The sequence below is a fragment of the Portunus trituberculatus genome, chromosome 41, assembly GCF_017591435.1.
Source record: "Portunus trituberculatus isolate SZX2019 chromosome 41, ASM1759143v1, whole genome shotgun sequence".
In the NCBI taxonomy this organism is placed as follows: domain Eukaryota; kingdom Metazoa; phylum Arthropoda; class Malacostraca; order Decapoda; family Portunidae; genus Portunus; species Portunus trituberculatus.
Window position 1 is genome coordinate 26,905,728 of NC_059295.1, and position 13,694 is coordinate 26,919,421.

The window sequence follows — 13,694 nt, forward strand, 5'->3', positions numbered from 1 at the left end:
GACAGTTTTCTTTGTATCTACAGAAAACTGTTCATCTCTCTTCATTCGCTGTATCTTTCTTTGCCCATTTATTCGTATACTCTACATGCATACATACATACATACATACATAAACATTAAGGCATCTATCTGCTTTACACAGGCTCTTGCACGGTAAAGCTCGGCAAATGTTCACAGTATGTTATATGTTTATTCATATTTATCTCTTGGTCACAGTGTGGCCGGCGTGGATGTAAGTAGTGTGCGTACGTGCGTCCATTCCTGCGTTGGCCTGATGTCAAGTAAATTCTCGCACTGACCTCACTGTGTCGTACGTATTCCCTCACTCCTTTTCCCGTGACTGTCACGGGTCTGTCACTGGTCAGCTATGTATAATGAACGTTACAGCAGAGGAGAAAAAAAAAAAAACTATAGACTGAAAGAAAATGTTGATCTTATTTTGTGGAGATGAATGTGACGGTGACATATGTGTGGAAAATATTTCATCCCGCAGGAATAATGATAAGATAATATGAAGTACTGATATGAGCTGACCCCAGTGAGGCGCAGGGCCGAGGCTCAGAGGTGAAGTCTCGACTCGTCTCTAGTTTACATTATAACGATTTTCCCTTAATTACGCACCTATTTATATACGTGTTGTATTCACCATCACTTAATATGATACACATTTACGTTATTGAGGAGAAACAGCCACATTCCTATACCTGAAAGTCATTAAGCTGAGTAAATGTACAAATGCTTCCTTTAATCATTTTTCAATGGACTGTTTGTTTGAGTCAATGAAGCGAGTGTCCGCTTTTTTCGAGGCTTCGAGTCGCACACACGGCTGAGCGAGGAGCCAAGACTGTCCGGCCCGCTGAGGCGTCCGTTGCCTTGCAAAAGCTTGTGAAAATTTGCACAACTATGGAATAGTGACACAGAGTTTACCACCACGAGACCGACATTGCATACAGGACAAAGCGATACTATCACAGGGTACATTACTGGAGCGCAGGACTAGCGAGACTCGCAGCCCCATGGATGAATACCCTGATGACACCACTGGCCACCAGGCAGGATACAGTGACACACGGTGGCGTCACAGGGCATGACATCCACTGAATCCTGGTGAGTACCACACCATTACAATCTCTAACTGATGAGACGACAAATATCTGGCGCATTTACGCCTCACACGGTAATTGAGTCATTTAGTAACTAGGAACTAATTAGATTGCAGTTTGGTTCACTGCCTCGAGGGATCATTGAGTATCATCAAACCAGTGTGTAGGGAGTAGCACACACCATTGACAGTGTTTGTTGCGTTGAACGGTGAAGACCATGTAAGCTTGATCCAGACAGGCACGTCTTAAAAAATAAACACAAATCTTCATTGGTGACTGTATTACTATTGATGGATTATATAGCTTTTTTATTCGTTATTTTAGTTGTTATTTTTCCGGGTAAATTTGCAGTTTCAACCAATATACCCTATCTTATATTTCTTTTTCCCTATGTCTAGCAAGTTTGGGGACCTCCTGGGAAACCTAACCTTATTATTGATTTGCGATGGGGTAAAATGGGGTTAGAAATGCTCGTATAAGTGTGATCTAGACCGTGAGAATGTGTATAGTTACGTGTGGTCTATTAGTTGAAACTGCAATAATTCCTGCTTCCGTGTGGTTGAGATCTTGAATAATCCTTTTCTTCCCTACATTTCGTTCAAGGACAGGCTTATTACACACCTCTCGCAGGAACAGTGTCGCTGATTTGTAGAGCGTGCGGAGCGAGTTAAAGAGGAAGGGCATGTCCTTTAATTGCATCAACTGTTACTCTGTTTAGTGATGAATCGTTGAACCATTTAGACATAGTGAGACGAGCACAGTATTTGCTAGGTTCCAGTTGTCTTCTAATGAAAGAGAGAGAGAGAGAGAGACTTCCCTCCCAAAAAAATGTATATATAAATAGGTAAAAGCTTGAAAATAAAACAACGGAAGCTAAAATAAACCGGCAGTGTCTCTCTCTCTCTCTCTCTCTCTCTCTCTCTCTCTCTCTCTCTCTCTCTCTCTCTCTCTCTCTCTCTCTCCATACTAACATCCTCTTTATAGCTTCCCTTTGGCACGCGGCCGAGAGATACATGTATTATTTTTAAGACGTGAGTAGCACCTGTTACAGTGGTCTCTCTTCTCTCTCTCTCTCTCTCTCTCTCTCTGGCGAGGATTGCGGTGATGAAGAGGCACAGTGACGAGGTGAGCGTGTCAGCAGCATGGAGGGTGGTGAAGGAGGGGGAGCTGTCACACGGTACTAGTAACCTTGCCAAACGTACGTAGGTGGCAGTAACGAGAGAGAGAGAGAGAGAGAGAGAGAGAGAGAGAGAGAGAGAGAGAGCTTCTTTACGCGAAACACACTGCCAGATTTTCCTCCCCCCCCCATACACACAAAGACAGACACACACACACACACACACACACACACACACACACACACACACACACACACTGCTCTTAGAATTGTTAATGTTTTTCTTTCATCATTTATTCTTTTATCATTTATAAGTATTTATAAGTACTTCCACTGCGTGTTTTGATGTAACAGTCTCCCACTAGTACATGAAATAGCAGTTTGGTCTTTTTCAGGTTTACGACTCTCTCTCTCTCTCTCTCTCTCTCTCTCTCTCTCTCTCTCTCTCTCTCTCTCTCTCTCTCTCTCTCTCTCTCTCTCTCTCTCTCTCTCTCTCTCTCTCACATAATAAAGCGAATTATGAAAATCTATGTGAAAAGCAAAATAGAGAGAGAGAGAGATTGGCTGGTGTCGCCTCGCTTAATTAAATAAACTCGCAGAAAACGTATGAAAATCAGCGTCTCCACATCCCAAGGACAGCAATCACACACACACAAGGACAATATTTCCGTGTGTGGAGGAGAGAGGTTCGCTATATCTGGCCCGAGAAGACATCACATTATTTGCCTGTGTGTGTGTGTGTGTGTGTGTGTGTGTGTGTGTGTGTGTGTGTGTGTGTGTGTGTGTGTGTGTGTGTGTGTGTGTTTACTCGTAGCTTGCAGGCTTTCATACTTTTTTAGTTTTGTTCTTTTCTTTCTTTTCTATTTTCTTTTTCTTCTATATTGACTTTCATATTTCTTCAGTCTTGTTCTTTTCTTTTTCTATTTTTTTTTCTTCTATATTAACTTTCATACTTCTTTAGTTTTGTTGTCTTCTTCCTTTTCTATTTTCTTTTTCTTCTATATTAACTTCAATGCTTCTTCAGTGTTGGTCTCTCCTTCCTTCTCTATTTTTCTTTTTTCTTTTTTTTTCAAGTTAAGAGGCTAGCAATAAGAACACGGATTACCCTTTTATATTTTCCTTTTTTTTCTTAAGTGGGGTGTTTTTTCTTTTCTCTAAGTCCATGAAAATACTACGAAGAACTTCAGTTGTATTGGATGTAAATTAGTTTAGTGTTATTGCTATTTTTGTTGCAGTTGTTGTTGTTGTTTGCTTTCCCTATATCCTTTTCGCCAATATAAAAGTCTTTTCTACATTTTCTTAATCAAAATTTTGGGAACAAGCTGATCAAAAAACAAGGAAAAAAAACATATTGGCGTTCACTGTTGCTTAAAATTTTTTCTAGTACAAATAAAGGCTCGTATTCTCAAACACTTCCTGCTTCACCGCCACTATTTCAAAAAGGCTGTATTTAAATGCACACGAGTTTTTTTAAGGTGTTGTTACGGTTCTAGAGGCAGAGTGACAAGATTCCTGCATTATCAACTGTAGAAACACTCTTGAAAATCCCGCTAGTCATCTCTGTGGTCTTGGAAAATAGTCGTGGTGAGAGAGCAAAGCGTTTCTGAATACGGGCTTAACAACCATTGCGAAGAGGAAACAGGAACTTTCAGACGTCCGTTAGTGAAAAATAGATCTGTGTGTGTGTGTGTGTGTGTGTGTGTGTGTGTGTGTGTGTGTGTGTGTGTGTGTGTGTGTGTGTGTGTGCCCCAGAATATCCGTCAAAGACATTTTCGTGAGGCCTCGTGGAATTCTTGGCAGCGGCGGGGTTCAATGTAACTACTTGGCCGTCGATTGGTGAGAGAGGCGTCCGCGGCAAGCAGGTGGCAATATCTTTAGTGGGCGGCGACTCCATAACGAGAAGGGATCACTTTCAACTAGTACGTATTCCATGTGCTCTCTATTAAACCCCTTCATTACTGGGACGCGTTTTTACCATGAGTTTGGGTGTGATTAGACGATTTTATTTACATTAGGAACAGCCAATGGAAGTCAGAAGATGAATGGCTAGAGTCTTCACTGTTTTTAATCCCCACATAAGTTTCTGAAGCTGTATTTAACTCCTTCAGTACTGGGACGCATTTTTACCGTGAGTTTGAGTGTGATTAAACGATTTTATTTACATTAGAAACGGTCTATGGAGGTCAGAAGATGAATGACCAGAGTCTTCCCTGTTTTAATCCCCACATAAGTTTCTGAAGCTGTATAAAATCATTAAATAGTAAGCAGAATTACCATAAAAACGCGTCATAGCGCTGAAGGGGTTAATTGGGAGGGATGTTTCTCAAATATAATGTAGTATGTACTTTTAATGTGCTCCCGCGAGACTCGGTTTAGCAGCCACTGTTTAGGTATATGGTGGTGTGTATGAGTAGATCTTCATTTTTTTTTTTTTTTTTTTTTTTTTTTTTTCGTTTTCTAACATTTCGTATTTCCTCAGTGATCAGTTAAGGTTCCGCCGTTGTATTGAGTGGGTATGCGTATGAGTAATTTTTTATTTGTTATTTAGTGTTTCGTGGGATTAATGTTTTCGTTAGTCACCAGAAACATCCACTCTGTGTGAGGTGACAGCGTTGGGTCCCTCGCCGCGCTATCTCGATTGCTCTGGAACTGGGAACTGTTACAGGAGGATGCCAAACATCAACAATATTTCACTCCTCACTAAGCTGTGTTGAGCGAAAGGCTGCCTCGAGATTGGGCCGAAGTGAAAAGCAGGTGCTGAGTACAAGGAGCCAGGGCGGTTCATGGATCCTGCTGAGTTAATACCAAACCTCTTGCATCTTCCTTAGCCACGAGACATCATTGCCCCGCAAGGCAATGTTTTGCAGCGCAGTGTGTTTGTCGTCAGCAGGAATGTATTCACAGTCGCCGCATCTCCATTCTACGCTCCTTAAATCTTCGTCTATGATTTATGAATACGATTGTTTGCAGTTCTTTCTCTTCCAGCATGAAGTGTTGTTAAAGTAACTTTGTGAAAGCGTTTGAAAACAACATTACCATAATAGTGAACAGTTTATTTACATAAGTAACGTAAATCACGAACAGCACCATAGATGAAAACCCAAAGAGAGATTCAGTAACTCCTGAGCTCTTCCCTCAAAGCCATTCGCCCTCCCTCTTCACGCCCCCCTAACCCTTCCGCCGCTGCTAGTACTGCCTGCCACATAAGAAGCAGCCCAGCCACAGCCACGCCGCTGATGGCGCTGCCTGCTGTGGTGTGCGGAGCAAGACGGACTCACCCAAGCCGGGTCTGAGTCATCAAGGTTGGGAATAGATGAATGGGATGAGCACTGCCAGATTGAAGCACAGATATACGCAGAGAGAGAGAGAGAGAGAGAGCACAAATCAATCATTAGAAGTGTTATTAGTTGGTTTCAAACGGACAGGTAATTTATACAAAGATCACAGTTACCTCTTTACATTATTTTCTTTGCCACCAGAGAAAATATCAAGTGTAACCATATAGTTGCGGTACCTCACACCATCACAATGTTTACTTGGAATGTTTTGGGAGGGAATCACCAGGCTGCGCCTCCCTCACAATCCTCCCGGAGCACAACGATCCCGCCACACCACGGGATCGCCTCGCTGCCTGCTGGAGGGAGGTCATTCATGTCGCTACCACGTCACTGGAGACTCGGTTCGCCGCCCTCACGCAGGCATCATTCGCACCAGTGTCTTGACGCGGCCGGAGCCTCTAGTGACTTGTTGCCGTAAAACAGTAAGGGCAGGTGCAGCGTGGGAAGGAGCCGCCTACCACGCACCACCTCAAAACACATTCTGAGACGAAAACCCTTGTGTGGTGGTGGTGGTAGTGCTGCTGCTGCCGCTGCTGCTGCTAGATGTCTTGGAAAAACTGATCCCGGACCTGGTGGCCTCCTGCCTCACCTGTTGCTCACCCCACACACTCGCCGCGCCGCTGTTATCCTCCTGACGAGAATGGTTTTGAAGTGTCATCTTGTGACTGGCAGTGGAAGTGACGTCTTGCTGCAGCTTTGGGGTGAAGATGATGAGGACGCCGTCTGAGGAGAGCGCCGAGGTGATGGCCGCCACGTTGGCCTGTGAGGGCAGCGAGAAGATGCGCCTGAAGGTGAGTGTGGAGGACGAGGCTCCCTCTTCACACGAGGCTTGGCCTTCCACCACGAGAGCTCGCTCGTTTTCCACCTCCACTTTCAGCTCACCACCGACAAATTCGTGGACATCGAGGATGATCTGCAGGAAGAGAGGCAGCGAGGCGGTGAGAACATTATCATTATCACCCAGAAAACATCTTCGCCTCACTGTCCAGAGAAAAGTGACACGTATGTATGACAAACTATATAGACTATAAGCAACAGTTGAGCCTCACCTTGAATGAACTCATGTCTTCCTCCACGTGGACGGCTTGATTCTCAAGTCGCCGGTTGGACCTGAGGTGGTTGCGGTAGCGGGTCATGCCGTCAGACAGACAGGCGGCGTCTGACTGCTGCAGAACGTCCTGCACGGCACTGGTGAACTGCTTCCTCATATCCTCGAAGAAGGAGTCGCTGAAGAAGTCTCCCTTGAGGCTGATGGGCACAGTCTTGCTGGCTGGAAGGCTGCCGGTAAGGTTCCTGCTCTCCTCCGAGCGTGTCGTAGCCGCGGCAGAAACAGCTTGAAAACCTTTGCTGTTTGTCATCGCAGCAGCATTGTGGACGTGATTTTCAGTTGCTGCAGTATTACACGATTGAGTCTCTGAGGACGTGGTCTCGGTCTCTGATGCCGCGGCAGTGGCGGTGGCGGCGGTGTTCACACCACAGACGTGGGAGGATTCCAACGATTCCCTATTTTGAGTCATTTGAGTGTTCTCCACAGAGGCCGTGGTTCCCTCACTGTGTGATTCTGAGACGTGCTCTTGCTGCTCCTCAACCACCACAGGAATGATGTGCTCCCGTGAACACCCAACCTGCTGGAACACAAGCCTCATATGATCCTCTGCTCTCTCTCTCTCTCTCTCTCTCTCTCTCTCTCTCTCTCTCTCTCTCTCTCTCTCTCTCTCTCTCTCTCTCTCTCTCTCTCTCTCTCTCTCTCTCTCTCTCTCTCTAGCCACCAGAGGCAACATGAAATGGAAAAAAATGTCAGGTGAGACGCCAGAAAGGAGTCAAAAGTATTATTCAAAATTAGAGGAGCATCTTGCAACTTCCCTCTTGAAGGAAGGAAGAATACATATGCAGATAGAGAGGTCAGAGTTTCCTGGTAAAAGGATGAAAGATTGAGAATACTGGTTAACTCTGGCATGAGAGAGAACAGAACTGGAGTGAAAGTAAAGAGTCTTGTGCATCGAGGCCGCGGGAGGAGGGATGGCATGCAGTTAGCAAGATCAGAAGAGCAGTTAACGTGTAAGTTAATCATATGAATGGATGGGTGGAGATAATGGCTGAAAACTGTCAGTATGCACGCACTCAATATGCAATGAAAGGAATGGCACCTTTGTTGACGAATCCAAAGAAATATTCGCAGTCCGGGACTCTTCGTGTGCAGCTTTTGTAAAACATGTCGATAGCTGCTGTCGTTGTTGCTGCTGCTGCTGCTGCTGCTGTTGCTGCTTTTGCGCAGTGCGTGCCTCCCTGTGCGACTTAAGTGACTCCTCTGATACGTGGCTGAGACTTTCCGTGCGGTGCACTCCCTCCTCCACGGCCACTGGTATGATGGTCTCCCGGAAAGGCAGAGGCAGTGCCTGAAACAGTGAAGTATAAAACAATTAGTGTACGTTGCGGGACAAGTGCCCTCACCGTGGCATGATGCTTGTAAAGGCAAACTCATTAATTACAAGTCACAGTGAAATGCTACTCGCCTTCTTCCGGGCTGTAATGGTCAGGACGCCGTCAGCAGATATTACAGAAGACACGGACTCTGAGTAAATGTTGCTGGGAAGAACGAAACGACGATGAAACTGTTTCTTATAGCGCTCTCCGCCCTGCTGTCGCTCTACGTCTCCCTCCACCACCAGTTCTCTGTCCTGTACTGATCTCACGGTGACATTTCCGCCCTTCATGAAATCCTGGACGTCCACAACAACCTGCAATTTTTGATAGCATGTTGGAATTGGCACGAAGTACAACTGCTTTCCTGAGTCCTTAAGCAGACGAGGAATGTCAACAGAACCCGCAGCTCAGAGCACTCCCTCCGCTCACCTTGTAATTGACTTTGTCGTCCGTGAGTTTGACCGCTTGGTTTTCGTCTCGCAGATCTTGTTCCCGCAGACTCCGATAGTGTGTAAAGTCGTCTGCAGGACAAGCGGGATCTCCCCACTTCGAGACCACCTCACTCACCGCCTCTTGGAAGTCTTTCCAGGCATCCTTGAAGAAGTCGTCACTGAAAAACGAGCCACGAGTGGTGATGGGCAGCGTGACACAGTCTGGCCCGGACCGCTGCGCCTCAGAGATTGACTGTTTCTCACTGCCTTTCAGAATCGAAGATGATTCTTTCACCTCAGTTTTTGTTTGTTTATTTTCTTTTATTGTTGATTGGTTTAACCCACTGATGGGGGGGTCCGTTTGAGTAGAGACTGTCGACGTATGGCTGGAGGTGTTGGAGGGACAACACGCGGCAGACGAGCAGCTGCCGGAGGTCGCCGAGAAGCTGGAAGTGACGTGATCCTCGCGCTTCTGTTGCACCCCTTCTGTCCTTATGGGGATTGTTGTCTCTCTACTCTGGACTTGCTTCACCTGTTGAAGGAGACATTTCAATGTGCACCACTGCATGTCATTGTTTGGGTTAGAAAATTACACCTGCCCGCCTCAACAACTAAATCCCAGGTTTTTTTCCGGAGCCTGTTTTTAATTACCAATTCAATATTTGTTTGTGATTGTTAATCTACCAAACCACTTGCAAACCCTAAATGTAATTCTTCCCCGCTAAGCTAGCCATGGACTGGACTGCTGGAATGCTTGATCATCCTGGTCTGTCATGACGTAACGGCGAGAAGCCCTCGCACCCCGCACACTTACGAGTCTCGGGGCGGTGATGGTGAGAATACCATCGTCGGATATCACGGCAGACATGGCTGCTGTATCAGTGTTGGCCGGCAGACAGAAGCGCCTGCGAAAGCTGTTGCTGGACACAGCCAGGTCATCTGTTTTGGTGTCCGTACTTCCCTCAACCACCACCTCCCGCTCGCCCTCCACCCTCACCCTCACATCGCCATTCAAGAAGTTGTGCACATCTATCACGATCTGAAAAATAGGAAGATCGATGAGAGAGCAAAGCACGGTGACATAAAATCATGAACAGCTCTAATCAGCGTCACACAGACCAATGCCGTGCTGGGGCGATGCTGTACCTTGTGACTGGTTTCGTCGGCGGTGATGGTCACGGCCTGACTCTCTACATTGAGGCTGTGTTCACGGAGCTCCTTATAGCGACCCAGGCAACTCGCGTCGTCGCGGTCATTCATCAGCATTTCACTGTTACCCCAGCGACCCAACACCTCGTTCACGGCGCTCTGGAAGTCTTGTCGCATGCCCGCAAAGAAGGAGTCATCGAAGAACAAGCCTCGTCTGGTGATTGGTAGCTGATTCCTTGTATTAATCGGAACATGATGGGTTGAGAACGACTGTGTCTTATCCTTCTTTTCGCTGCTGAGCTGAGAGGCGACGCTGCTGGCTCGAGAGGAAGCAGAGAAGCTTTCGGCTCGCTGGGATTGTCTTGAAGCCTCATATGTGCCTTTCTCGGAAGACTCAACCTTCTCTTGGCTCATGAAGTCCTGACTCTGTGAATCTCGCGTGGCTTGCATGTTCATGCTGGCTGGTGACCTGCGGGAGGTTTCTTCAAGGTCTTCATCTAGCTTTATTGGAATAATGTGCTCTCGTCCTGAGCGCGCTGCGCCGCTCTGGACCTGCTGCCCGAGGCGACAGGTGCACTTTTGCGTAGAGTTTGTGTTCAGCGAAGAGAAGCCTGCACGTTGATCACTGGAAGGGGCGGCACGTGCATCCTGCACGACGACAGGCACCTCTGTTTGCTTCTGTTCCCGAGCCACGTTCTGAACGAAAACACAGTTGGTGATTTTGTGATCTTGTATTAGGGAAGTGTAAATACTGCAAAAAGACAAGACAACTTTAGTGTTGTAACTTCAGTGTTGTTCATTATAATGTGCGTAGTGTATTGTACCTTGAGTGGCGCGCTGACGGTGAGGATACCATCGTCAGACAACACGGCAGACACGGCAGCCAGGTCGGTGTTGGGTGGAAGACAGAAGCGCCGACGGAAGCTGTTGCTTGAGGATGTCCAGCTCCCTGTCTTGGTCTCGGTGCGTCCCTCGACCACCAGCTCCCGCTCACTCTCCACCCTCACCTTCACATCGCCAACCAGGAAGTCGTGCACATCCATCACAATCTGCAGCAGATGAAGGAAATTATTCACAGTATTTGAGGTTTACTTGTATTATACATCTCCTTCACCTTGTGTGTGTATGAGTGTGTACTGTATTACATACTCTTTCTCCCAATCCGCTGGCTGACCTTGTAAGTGGTTGCGTCCGAGGCGACAGTCACGGCTTGATCCTCCTCCCTCAGGTTGTCGCGCCGCAGCTGCCTGAAGTGGTCGAGACTGTTGGAGTGGCTAAGTTTTGAATCACTCGATAGTTCACTGAGAAAGTCCGTTTCTCCCCACTGCTGCAGGATCCGCCGCACGTTGTTATTGAGCTGTTCATAGGCATTCTCGAAGGCAGAGTCCTGGAAGAAGTGTCCCCGGCGAGTTATAGGCAGCTCGAAGGTCCAAAAGCTATCGGGAAGGCCTTGGTCTGAAGAAGATGGCCCTGATATAGGAGCCATGGCGGCGCAGTCTGTAGTGCACTGTCTACAATGTATATATATATGTGAAACCCTCCTCTGTGCCGCCTCGTCGCTGGTGAAGAGTACACTGTAGTGGGGAGAGAGAGAGCCTGGCTTATACCCTACCTTCGCCCACGTCCCATTGCGTAGCCTACCCGTCACCGGATATTTGCGGAGACTCGTGCGCGCCAAGCGATGGTGCGGTGGTTTAGTCAGCACACATTCTAATCGCATACTGTCCTGACATCACTCATTCCAATCCCCGCCAGAGGTGCACCAGAGCGGGCGCAGGGAACACGACCACTGAGATCGTCTGCCGGTGCTCTCCCTAACACGTGACCGCGAAGATGATATTTTGGAGAGGACTACATTAATTTCCTCATGATATACAGGAGGGAGAGAGAGAGAGAGAGAGAGAGATCCCTTGTAACTGTTTTGTGTTCATGAAATAATATTTATCACGTAAGTATTAAATGTGCATGATTTGATTCACCGCACCTCGCCACCAGTTTGCCTCACACCCCTCAGAGTGACGCTGCCATTTCTCATCTCCTGTCCTTCACCCTCACACCTCACCTTACCTCCTCCGCTACCTGCCTCATCTCCCTCACCACTGTCCCGGGCCTTACCTCACCTCACCTCCGCCACCTGCCTTATCTCTCTCACCACTGTCCCGGGCCTTACCTCACCTCATCTCCGTCACCTGCCTTATCTCCTCATCACTGTCCCGGGCCTTACCTCACCTCACCTCCGTCACCTGCCTTATCTCCCTCACCACTGTCCCGGGCCTTACCTCACCTCACCTCCGTCACCTGCCTTATCTCCCTCACCACTGTCCTGGCTCACTCACCTCACCTCCGCCTTACCTCACCTCATCTCCGTCACCTGCCTTATCTCCCTCACCACTGTCCCGGGCCTTACCTCACCTCACCTCCGCCACCTGCCATATCTCCTCATCACTGTCCCGGACCTTACCTCACGTGTTTAATACCTGAGAATCTGATCTCCCTGGAAGTCAAGGTTTCTAGTGATGTTTTTGCTTCTCAGCAACACTCACTCACTTTTTGCATTTTGTCTCTTCTCTACAGCCACTTTCTACGTACACTGGTCTTCTTGACTGACAATCACAGTCCATTCATAAATTGCCATTGGAAATAAAAACCAGTTAGCTAGATAGCAAACTTCTCCAAAAAATTAAAATAGAACAATGGTAATAATAATAATAATAATAATAATAATAATACTTAGTTGAGTATTACTCTGGTATGTGGTCTACGTGTCATTTTTGAGGTTTCGTTGAAGGGGTGCAGCACACAACGGTGAGCCTACGTGGTGATATACTGGTGAGCAGCGTTGCGAATGCTTCGCTTCATTTTGTATATAGGTTAAAATTAGCTTAGGTTATGATTTGTTTAGGGTTTGGTTAGTAACCAGGGGGGGGGACCGGGGGCCATAGCTTCCCCAGCTAGACTAAAGGGTGGGGTATGGGGGGCACAGTGCCCCGCCCCCGATAGTTTACGGGGAGGGGTCTGGGAGGGCGCGGCCCCTGCTAGGAGACGTATAGATTAGGTTAGCTTAGGTTAGGGTAAAAACTCAAGGGGAGTCTGGGGGGCGCAGCCTCCCCAGCTAGTTTAGGCTAAGGGGGTCCGTGGACTTTTTTTGGGGGGAAATTTTGCTAAATTTGTCTCCACCCTCGAAACTCCCTATTCCCCACGTGCCCCCAAGCTTGGTTAGGGGGAATGGGGGGCATTTTAAAAATACTTAAGGTACTATTGGTATGATTTACTGGTAAATGAGACGCTGCATGTTGTGATGGTACACACACAACCTACTGTCTACCTAGTGTGTAATGTACACTCACTCTACTTCACGTCTAGTAGGTAGACTAGCAAGTTTTTTTTTTCCGGCATGGTGGGCTATTACTGACTCCTATTGATACTTTTGGAAGTGAGCACATCGCGCCAAAAAACGGACTTATAAGTTAAGGTTAGGTTAGTTTACTTTTAGGATTAGGTTAACTTGGATTAAGTATGTCTTGGTTGAGTTAGTCAGGGGAACCAAAATAGACCAATTTTTTGCATTTGGTCAGATCTAAGGACACAAATGGCCATATTTGGCAAACAAAGGACCTCTTGTCAATATTTACCACAAGATAGCAAGATATGCAACATTCCAGCAGTGAACAAGATGCTGAATATAGTGAGTCAGAGGAGAGGAGCTGATAAGACGAAAAGCTTTCGATTCCACCCTATCTAATAAAACTGTGTGAATGGAACCACCCCATACATGTGAAGGATACTCCACACATGGGCGGACAAGACGAATGAGACCCTCGTACAGAGTTAGCAGTCAGGAGTGAAAGAAAACTGGTGAAGACGCCTCAGAACGCCTAATTTCATAGAAGCTGTTTTAGCAAGAAATGAGATGTGAAGCTTCCACTTTAGATTATAAGTAAAGGACAGACCAACCATGAATGATAAACTAAGCTATCGTTCATCTCCCCCAGAAGATAAACTAGCCTAATATCTTGTAACCAAACTTAACCTAACTCTACATAAGGTAATTGTACTAAGAATATCTACCCCCTTTTTTGTTCTTATATCAGGACAGTCACCAACACAAAACTAATGGTACAATATAAGAGAA

At 46.8% G+C, this 13,694-nt stretch overlaps 1 protein-coding gene and 1 long non-coding RNA gene across 7 annotated transcripts in view; one reads left to right on the forward strand and one right to left on the reverse strand.

Moving 5' to 3' along the window:
- Nucleotides 1-13,694, forward strand: part of LOC123516557 — a 198,158-nt gene that overhangs the window by 167,038 nt on the left and 17,426 nt on the right. The window contains exon 1 of one of the 5 annotated variants that reach the window (XR_006678223.1): nt 111-1,107. The exons of 2 other annotated variants lie outside the window; for them this stretch is intronic. This is a non-coding gene — a long non-coding RNA (uncharacterized LOC123516557). Of the gene's footprint in view, nt 1-110; nt 1,108-3,749; nt 4,140-11,318; nt 11,511-13,694 lie in introns of those variants that run through there. 2 more of the 5 variants (XR_006678226.1, XR_006678227.1) reach the window with 2 other exon arrangements.
- On the reverse strand, nt 5,259-11,148 carry LOC123516554 (serine-rich adhesin for platelets-like). 2 transcript variants are annotated; one of them, XM_045276035.1, is made up of 9 exons: nt 10,737-11,148; nt 10,387-10,611; nt 9,560-10,258; nt 9,228-9,452; nt 8,412-8,945; nt 8,072-8,296; nt 7,706-7,954; nt 6,608-7,183; nt 5,259-6,471 (listed from the first exon to the last, which is right to left on the reverse strand). In XM_045276035.1, the coding sequence occupies exons 1-9, from the start codon at nt 11,046-11,048 to the stop codon at nt 6,028-6,030; spliced, it is 3,489 nt and encodes a 1,162-aa protein (XP_045131970.1). In that variant the 5' UTR covers nt 11,049-11,148; the 3' UTR covers nt 5,259-6,027. The 2 variants fall into 2 exon arrangements, with proteins under 2 accessions (XP_045131970.1, XP_045131968.1); XM_045276033.1 differs by having other exon boundaries at nt 6,608-7,186.